Source organism: Rhagoletis zephyria, unplaced genomic scaffold, assembly GCF_001687245.7.
Source record: "Rhagoletis zephyria isolate East Lansing unplaced genomic scaffold, Rhagoletis_zephyria_1.1 Rzeph_scaffold_01978, whole genome shotgun sequence".
Classification (NCBI taxonomy): domain Eukaryota; kingdom Metazoa; phylum Arthropoda; class Insecta; order Diptera; family Tephritidae; genus Rhagoletis; species Rhagoletis zephyria.
The window spans coordinates 87,789-98,180 of NW_016159062.1; the positions used below are offsets into that span (position 1 = coordinate 87,789).

The 10,392-nt window shown below is 36.9% G+C and overlaps 1 protein-coding gene across 6 annotated transcripts in view; it reads right to left on the reverse strand.

Moving 5' to 3' along the window:
• Eaf (ELL-associated factor) overlaps positions 1 to 3,121 on the reverse strand; it is a 55,206-nt gene extending 52,085 nt beyond the window's left edge. Inside the window, exons 1-3 of one of the 6 annotated variants that reach the window (XM_017619863.1) lie at positions 2,802 to 3,121; positions 655 to 1,623; positions 448 to 540 (exon numbers count right to left, since the gene is read on the reverse strand). In XM_017619863.1, the coding sequence (XP_017475352.1) occupies positions 448 to 540; positions 655 to 781 (220 nt within the window). In that variant the 5' untranslated portion in view covers positions 782 to 1,623; positions 2,802 to 3,121. Of the gene's footprint in view, positions 1 to 447; positions 541 to 654; positions 1,624 to 1,877 lie in introns of all 6 variants that reach the window. The other 5 variants (XM_017619862.1, XM_017619861.1, XM_017619860.1 and 2 more) reach the window with 5 other exon arrangements.
• Positions 3,122 to 10,392: the final 7,271 nt, after the last annotated feature.

Here is a 10,392-nt window from a genome sequence, read left to right on the forward strand (position 1 = left end):
GTTAAAAATCCAGAAATAGTCCTAATTTTATGATGGTTCCTTAATATATTTTAACTACATTGCATTTGAGTATGGAGAGGCAACTATCTGGAAGTTTTTTACATAAAAAATTTACTAAGTATCGCCCGGTTTGTAGTTGCATTTAAAGAAAACACATGAAAAGGCACGATTTTTTTTAAATTCGAAAAAATGTAAATATTTCAAAAACGGTGACACTTTTACCTGAAATTTTTTTGTTTATCAGGGAGCTCACCCCCCACCTACCTTCCCCTAAAGTTTGGCACGTTACTTCTGGGACACCATACAAATGTATGTATGTACATAGTAGGTACCTAAAACACATAAAAATACATATCTAAAGTATTCCAAAAAGAGCTTTCTCAGATAATTTGGAACGAAGCCATCACTTTCTTTACCATTTAAACAATAATATTATGCGCAACTCACCTAGATTTGGCACGGTAACAGTAACTTGATTGTTGGAGCCGACGTCCACAGTAGCTACTTTACTTTTGTCTACACTCGCTGGCTTAAAGTCATCTATAAAAAAAAACAGAAAAAGAATGTTGTTTTAAATATAATAACATATGTAAATACTGATATGTGTATGTAATTGGTATGAAGAATATGCAGAATATTTCTTGAAGAACTTACATTTTATCGTGTGAAAGGCGGTCGTTGTATTTTTCGTATTAAATGTGCAGCCAAGCTTTAATTCGCGCACTTCCTCGCCAATATTTAGGCGCTCGGCGAGCGAACTTTTATGTTTGGTCATCATCATCGTCGTCGTTGTCGACGTTGAACCAGCTGGAGCCGTTGAGAGTTTGGTATGAGGCGCTGTGGTTTTTGTATGTGACGATGACGATAATGTTGTATTGGCGTATGTTGAATAATTTGTATAATTGGCACTGGTGTTACTGTTGTTGTTGTGTTGGTTGTTATAGTTGTAGTTGTAATTGTTGTTATTGGACTGGTGTTGTTGTTGCTGTTGTTTTTGTTGATATGATGATTTTGTGGGTGTTGTTGTTGCAGTTGTGGTGTTGTAATTTGGCGATTGAAAACCATGCAAATACGCCGGTTCCTGTTCAGCCTGAAATATCGAGTTGGGCGACGTTGTATAGGATTTTCCGCCGCTGCCACCGCCAGGACCTGCACCACTCGTCGTCGTCGTCGTCGTCGCCGCCGCCGCTGCTGCCCACTGTCCAGCACCGCCGCCACTTCGTTGCAATTGCTGTACACTGCCTGTTGTAAATTTACGGCCGCCTGCTGAACGACCACTTCCTCCAACACCCCCACTGCTACTATTACTCGCTGTTACTGTTGCCCCAGCCGCTGCACTGCCTGTTCGACTGCGTTTCACGCTACCACCTGCAGCTTTGGCCTTGAGACGCTGTAACGTGGTGGTGCCCGATGACTTCGGAATTTTTTCGGTTTATGGTGCAATACGGAATTGCACACACACGCTCACGTACGAAAAAATATAATATTTACACTTAAAATTAAAAAAATAGTGGATTGCACACTACCAGGCGCGAGTTTCTAACGCCCAGCACCTCTGCTTTTCAAATCAGCTGGCGATACGCACTACACTTAGCACACATTTTGTTTTTAATTATTTTGATTCTGAAAACAAAGTAGATACATGGGTATATAAAATTGATTAATCACTAAGCGATCACTTATCGGGAAACTGTAGATGTGCTATTTACATATGCATGTAGGTACACAGTTATATACATAGTATGTAATTATGTAGTATCTACTAGTCTTAATTCGAAACGTCCTAGAAATCTTGCTTTCAAAATTGCACGCATATGCGGTGGGCATCTATGAGCCCCACTCTTATGACAAGGAATTACCTAGCAAAGTCTACTAACCCTAATAAATGGGAAACTTTGCGATTCACTACGAACTGCAGCTTATGCTGACTCAATATATAACTCATCCCACAAGTTGGTTAAGTACATAATGTACATATGTATGCTAATTTCTGACAGAGTAAACTTGTGATTTTTAAGACGAAATTTTTTAGCATTCCATTATAGTGATTTTTGCACATCCGAAAAGATTGAGATTTTTAATTTTTTATGTCTCCTGGTACATATTCTTCTTTTCCTCGTACTGCAGCTCCCGGAACATATGTTTGCATTTACGGCCTTTGCATTCCTCCGGCTTTCACAAATCGAAAATCCGCAGTAACGCAATGCGTGCGACAAATATGAAAGGTATGCCACGCCGTTACAGCCGCTACAACAACAATAACGACATCAGCCCACAGCAACAGCATTGGTAGGCAGTGTCGCCACTCAGCTGTCACCAATACCACCCCCACAAGCATATGGCCTGTTGACCACTTTTCACCGAAGAAAAGTAATGGCAAAGTAGAAAAGAGGAATTGAAAGAAATAAAATTGCAACCTACTACCAACAACTCCCAGCAGCGCGCGCGTCGACGTCATTGACGTCTCAGTATCTGACGTCGACGCCATCGACTGCGAATGGAACATAAGAGAATTGAATAGGGGGCTGGGGCGACGGTCATCATGCGCTGTGGTGGTGGTGGTGGCGTGTGTTGGCGCTGTTGCTGCCTGTGGCGAAACTGTTGCAATTTTCACTATATTTTTTGTTGTTTTTTTTTTACATACCAAGATTTATTGCGTCTGTACGCTGTTACTACACTCACTTTAGCAAACGCATACGCGTTGTATAAAAGAAAAGGAAATTTTGTATGTGCACCCACGGTCTAACCTAGAACACTAATTTTTATTCGATTTCATAGATTTTTGGGGTTATTTTCCATACACGGAATTATTTCGATGCTTTGTCAACGTTTTTGGTTTCGATTTCGACGACGGCGCACCTCGCGACGTTCCAGCGCACCTGCCGCAACGACGACACTGAAATTTTACACGTCCACAAAAATCTCGAAACGATTTTTTGCACTTTTCCAATTTATTAAAGTTTTTCAATTTCCGCAAACGCGTTATTGCCGATTTTTAAGCACTTTTTCATGAGTGTTGGTCAAATAAAAATTTTCTCTTTCGATTGATTTCAACGTCGTCGCGCTGTCGTCGTTGTCTCGTCTACGTTTCTTGCACTTTCATCACTTCAATGATAGTTCGCCGTTTTTGGTCTTTTCGCTGTGTGACTGGTTGCCTGTCACTGTTTATCGCTGTCTATGTTTTCTTCCTATTCGTAGCGCAGGGTTGCATTGAAGATATTTGCAAATCTTTTTCATAAAAATTAAAGAAAAAAATGCGTATGCCAAAAATTTTATAAAAATCTTATTTCAAAGATTTGCAAAAGAATTGAATCTTATTAAAACCAAAAACTTTGTATTGAGAGATTACTATTGATTATGTAAGACAATTGCCAAACTTAATGGCCCGTAGTCATAGTCAAAATAAAGTCGACTTTAAAATTAGTTGCAGCTTTTTGACATAATTTTCAATGGGATATCTGTCAAAAAAGCTGCAACTAACTTTAAAGTCGACTTTATTTTGACTATGACTACGGGCCAATAACTATAAGGATATGCCGGCAAACGGCGAATTATTATATTATTATTTAATATCGATCTACAGCTGACATTTTCAAGGTCACAGCTGCTTATTTTACCTTTTACTTGATTGCAGGATTTAATGCAAGGAAGTTTTTCTACCTGTGTATGCACACTTAAAAACTTCGCTTTTTTGTAGTCGTAGCTATAAAATAAAAGATGACTTAAGGCCACACATAACCAGCCGTCTTCGCATGCTTGAAAATCTCGCTCTTTCTTCTCTCGCAAGCGAGATAGAGTTTTGTTGATTGTGCATTTGACAACATACTTTTTCATCAAGAATGATAGAATACAAGATTGCGCCGATCAGAGAGGATTTTTGAGAATAACTTTTGTGTGACGTCACACTGGTGCAATTGCGAGAGGGAAATGCCAAAACGTGAGCAAGAATGGAAGAAGAAGAAAAAATGTTGCAAGGAAAACGTAAACAAGTTGCACAAGTGTGACGTCATGCAAACAACGATTCTGTCAAATTCGTTAAGAGAGGAATAGCGGTCCGAGATCGGCGCAACCTTTGTATTCTCTCAATCGTGATTTTTCATTTGTAAAATGTCGCCAAAAAAGACGAAAAGTATGCTTCGTACATTTTGCGTTCTACATGCGTGGCATCTGCCAAGCGTCGTCAGGCAAGCGAGATTTTCCAGCAGGTGAAGACGGCCGGTTGGGAAACGGTTTGCTTCGATTACTTTTTAAGGCACATTAAACAGGCAGCGGCATTAAGTAAAACCAACAAGCTGCCGCTATTTTGTTGTTATTATTTCTCTAAAATGCCTAAAAATTTAAATAAAATTTGCTAATACAGAGTGAAATGTAAACATAAACCACTTCGAATGAAAAAAAGATTAAAATCGCAACCCTGCACATTTGCATTTGTTTTGTTGTTGTTGTTGTTGTAGCAGCATACAAATTCCACAAAGACTTTTTGGGGAGTGTTGCTGGAGTGACAGTCCTTGGCCAGATTTAAATCTGGGTCGTTCCGGTTACGTAGACCCGACTGTCGTGGGAACGGCATTGGTTTTTTCCCGATTTTTACTAACACTGGCGCCGAAACTGCTGCTTTGGAACCGAAATGCCAAACGAAAATTCGGTTACCGTTTGAGAGACCGTGTGAATTGTAGAGTTTTGAAAGCCACTGCATGTGCACTATGCAGTTTTTAAATATGTATTCAGGGTTTTGACTACGATAAATGAGAAATATTGGTCGATAATGCAGGTGGTCTGTGAACTGCTTTGCCACGAAAGGAAACACTGCTTGGTGTATTATTTACTACTGTTTTAACGACTTTCACCGGATGTACAAGTATGTATTAATTAATTTAGATTGAAAAAAATTTGTAAATGGAAAGTCATGAAATGCTTATGAGGATGATAACCATAACCGTCATCGATTCGCCACTTCGCTGCTTGTTGTGTTTGAGCTCCGGTCACTTAACGAAATATTTTGCATGTGAAAGCAACAACAAAGTTAGCTAGCAAGAATGGACGGTAGCGAGTTTGGATGTGCCTCATTGGGTTCCTTCGCTTCGCCACTCACTAACTGTTGGCGAATCGATGACGGCTAATAATAATTTGGCGCTTAAACTTTTGCAAAGTGGTTGGCCGAGCTTCTACGATTTGTGGTGTAAATTTTATAAGAAACTTTTCAAGGCAGAAATAAACTCAGAGATTTGTCATTGCCTGCCTGGATTTATTTTGCTGTTGTACCATGTTATCGATATCATTGTGATTATAGTTATTATTTATAGTTATCGTTATCCCTGTTGTTTATTAAGATTTTATTTTATGCATTTCTTTAAGACAGAAAAAAATCCATTATATCAAAAGAAAACAATACTTATATAGTTATATTCATTGGGGTGGTTAAAAAAGTCTAAAATGTGAAGCTATTACCTCTAAGATTTTTCTAAATAAAAAAAATATATATATTTACAACTGCCTCAAAGCCCATGAAGTTTTCCATGTGTTTTATATGGAATTCTTGAAAATCAATATTATTTGATCGGAAAACTGTGGTTCTCTTCAGGAGACGTCCAATAATTATACCTTATTATTTATTTAACCATTTTTACTACTAATGATTTTTTATACATATTTGTAAATCTCAAAATTAGAAACAAAAACTTTTAATGTTCAATAACCACAGCTGCACACCTTGCATTCGCTGATAAAAATCAAACTGAACACTTGAATGAACCGCTTTTATTCTTAAAGAATTTCGCCGCAAAAGGATTTCACATAAAAAATCAAATTATTTAAAAAAAGTATCGTTTACATTTACCGCATTTAACAGCAAAGAAACAAAAAATCTAAAAGGAAATCAGTGGAAAGTGGGAAATATATTCTCTATAACGAAAAGGATATACCATTTAATAATGCATTAGGACTGAGTGCAAAAAAAAACTGCGTAAAAAAACCATTTGCAGAAAAATATATACTACAAAGAAGTACATAGGACATAATTCTTCAACCTTTGATATGATCACAAAAACAAAAATACTAAAAGGAAAACGAAAAAAAAAAACGGTATACAATTAATAATTATAGTAAACGCCTACACTGCAAGAACTGGAATCTTCAAGCAAATCAAATAGCGGGTAAAGAGCTTAGCAGACTAGTTGGCTGGCCACAGAGAAGGACATTGTGGCTGAGTGACAGGTCACTCGCAAGTAAGCGCACACAAACACAGCCGGTCTGACGGCCTTGCATCTTCCTCATTGATCCGATTTTGCAGATCAAATCATAATCTATTCATTTCATTTTGTATGCAAGTGTACTGCGACGCTGGTGGCAATGTTGGCGGCGCCTCTGTCTGTCTGTCTGTTCTATATTACTTATCCGATCTTTATCGGCTACTGTTGTAGATTACTTAGCGCATGAGAAAATAATGCTACCTAGCTTGCATTTATGCTACTTTTCGAGAGGCGGATTTAATTAGTTGATCCTGGCTACTGTTGTAGTTGAGTAAACAGGTATATACATATGTATGTATATCCTTTAGTCCTTTTGGTTGCTTTTCTTTTGTATCATTTTCATGTTTGTGATAACCGATCTCCGCCGACGAGGAGTTGTTTACTAATGTTTTGCGAAAGGCGGAAAATTCGTTTGTTTATTTAGAGGAAGATTTACTAGTTGAGGGTCGCAGATGGAACTGGAGTGCTGGTTGTGAATGTCTTTAAGCATTGGGGCAGGTGTATTGGTAATACAATGCGTTCGGCAGTTCAATTGTAGTTAAAAGTAGTATATGAACATTAGGGTGCCCATCGAAAATGTTTTTTTTTTTTTTAGAAATATTATTGCATATTTTTATGGATTTTTCTGAGAAGAGAATATATAGACCTTTAAAATGGTATATAATACTCGATTGTCGGACTTGGCTTGTTGGGATTTTGTATCGGGTAAATTGAAAAAAAAACCCATATTTCTCTTAATTTTTTTAAATTTTGACCATCGATAATTTCTACAATTTCAAAATATGGAGTACTGTCTTCAATTAAATCTATTTTTAAATCAACTGATAGCACATTTATTGCAATCGCATAAAAATTGTCGAAGTTAGGCGACTTTTTTTAAATACGGCCCTGAATTTATATCGTTTATGTACCGGACTTTCAGCTTTTTTGAGCATTATGGCTAAGGAATTCATCAATATTTATTCAAATTGTTATATATCGCTATTTAGCAATGACGTGGCTTTTCAGGGAATTTCAGGAAAATGGGGGTGGCACCGCCCACTTATATCATACATCCTCTAAATGACCTCTAAAAAATTTATAAAAATAGGCAACAATATTTCTCACAAAAACGAATAAAATTAATATTAATAATATGAAAAAAATAATAATATTAAAAAAAGAAAAAACATTTTCGATGGGCACCCTAATCTACATCATATGTATACATAAACTGTTGAACTGTGAATGATTAAACCGTATTTTTTTATAAGGGATAGAAAATAACCGTTATTTGGATTTTTATTTTTAGATCATCCCAAATATCTATTTAATACTTTTATATTTTTCGATAAAAAAATAATCGTTGTTTTTGGATTTGTTGTATCATATTTGATCTTACTTTTGTGACTTTTATTGTTTCAAAAATAACGATTATAAAAAAACAATCAACGATAAAATCGAAATTCAATCGAAATATCGAAGAGATACCTAATTAAATTTCAAACAAAACAAAATAAGCCCCAAATTTAAGTTCATTTCATGTATTTCTGTTTAACTTCTACCCTCCACTCGCTAGTCTCAAAAATTGAGGTATAGCAAGAAATAAAGGAATTTGCATTAGTAGCATTCCTGGATATTCCAGGAGCTCTGACGGACTTGCCGGTGGAGAAAACTCTGGTTAGAATCATCCACCAATTGCTGACCAGCTGGGAGATGAGCGCGGAATTGTGGAGGACATACGAATCGCAGGTCTCTCAGGGGGATGTTCTCTCTCCACTCCTATAGGTGACTGCTGCTGCGCATGGAGGCATGGTTCGATATGGGGTTCTCGCATACGCCGGTGATGTTGCGGTTATCGTACAGGGGAAGTTTCCTAAAGCCGCTCTTGCTTCACTCGTTACTTGCACCAAAAACTGCGGTCATGAGGTGAACCCAGCTAAAACTGAGCTAGTCCTTTTTAGCAGACTATACAAAGTACCAGTTCTTACATCCCCTAAACTCGATGGCTCAAGCCTAGAATTTCAACGTACTGCCAAGTATCTTGGAGTAAGTTTTGACCGCAAACTGCTCTGACAACACAATGGAACGCATCAAGAAAGCCACCACACAGCGCTCTTCACATGTAAAAAGGCGATCGTGGGACTTCTCACCTAAGATGGTTCACTGGGCCGACACTGCCATTGTTCGCCCGATTCTATTCTACGGAGCCCTAGTATGATGGCCTACCCTTAGTAAGACAATACATAGCGCTAAAACAATTTGAAATGGTACAAAGGAATGCGGAATTATGCATAAGCTCTTTGCTCTTCCCCTACCGAAGCTCTTAACGCAATCCGACATCTGCCACGCACGTCTGTACTTTTAGGGTTAAAATGAACCGACGTATCTATTCTTACAAGAATTCCTACACGTTACGGTCTAATCAGCATACATGCCTCGAGATTGGAAGTGAACGCGCCAGACTACTGTCGCATCTGCAGATGCGAAGAAGAAGAGAAGAGTGTGTAATACCTTATAAGCGAATGCCCAGGACCCAGCAAAAAGACCACGGTAAGAGGTATCACCATGGGTCTCACCTTAGCCTAAGTGTAAGGGGGAGTAACTCTCTCTAGCCACTTCAAATTAACCTAGCCTATCGTTTCATTTAATGTAATTGAAGTGAAACTTCTTTAGCGGCGGTTAGTTGGTTGGGAGTAAATTGGCAAATTCAATTGCACGCGGAAATGAAATGGAGCAACGGAAATGGTTGGGGCTAAAACAAGTGCTTCTTGAGTGTATGCACATGGTATTAATTTAACAAAAACTTGCTAATGAAAGGTTAAAGAATAAGACTTAAAAAAAAATCAATACAAGAATGAAAGTAAAGATGAGTACGTACATAGACAAAAAAAAAGGATAAAGGCAAAGGTAAAAATAAAATAAAGAAAAAAATCCGTAAAGATAAAGGCAAAAATGAAGATCAAGGTAAATATAAACACTTTGCTTATACAAGGGCATAGGTGAAGGGAATATGTAGATGAAGAAAATGATAAACATAAAAGTAAAAACAAAGATAAATATAAAGAAAAAACTGAAGATGAGGATACCCATAAAAGTATCATGTTTTTCCCGGTTTTGTTATCAATATTTTTACCGATTTTGTTACCGAAATGTTTATCGATATTGTAATCGATATTATTTGGTTTTGTTATCGATTTTTTTATCGATTATTTATCGATTTTGTTTTCGATTATTTATAGATTTTTTTGTCGATATTTTTTATCGATTTTCTAAGCGATTTTTGATATTGACTTTGTTATCGACATTTTTATCGAATTTGTTATCGATATTTTTATCGATTTTGTTATCCATATTTTTATCGATTTTCTAATCGGTTTTTCTGGCAATATTATTATCGATTTTTCTATCGAATTGCCATATTATTTTATAATTTTATTTCATCTCATTTCATTCCGTTTCATTTCATTTCCTGAGAAGTCATATTAAGCCATGTAATCTAATCTCATTTAATTTAATTTAATTTATTTTAGTTTAGTTTAATTTAATCTTGATCTATTTTATTTTATAATATAATTTAATTTCATTGAATTCAGTGAAATTTTATTTTATGATGGATTCGCATTTTATTTTGAGGCCATATTCATACATATAAATTATTTACAAAACCAAAGTGCGTCAAAAATGAAATGAGTGTCAAAAAAACCCATTGAAGTGATTTATCGGCGCCAAGCATTACCAACGCTAAATCGCCACCTCCGCCATTTGTCAAACTGCTTATTAGCTTTAACGCCTGCAAACTTGCACAAACAAAATGGCGCAACCCGTTACCGGCGTTCGTACTCGTTATTGTTACTCGTAATTCGTTCTACTACGTGCGGTGAAAATTGAAAAAAATAATATATGTAAATATTTTTTTTTGCAAGTAAAATGACTTGCATAGGCTTACGCTCGGCGGTAATTATAGCAAAATTTCAGCCAAGAGGTGCTAAATTATGCTTAAACGTTGTGGTTGTCCTCTACAAAATCACCGCCTTGTTGTTCACTTGTTCGATCGTAAGTGGTATCCTACACTTTTTGACTACACAACGTGGCCAGCGCGGCACAGCAGCGCATGGATGAAAATGAGCAGCGAGTTAGCATAAAATTTTGCGCTTGAACGGCA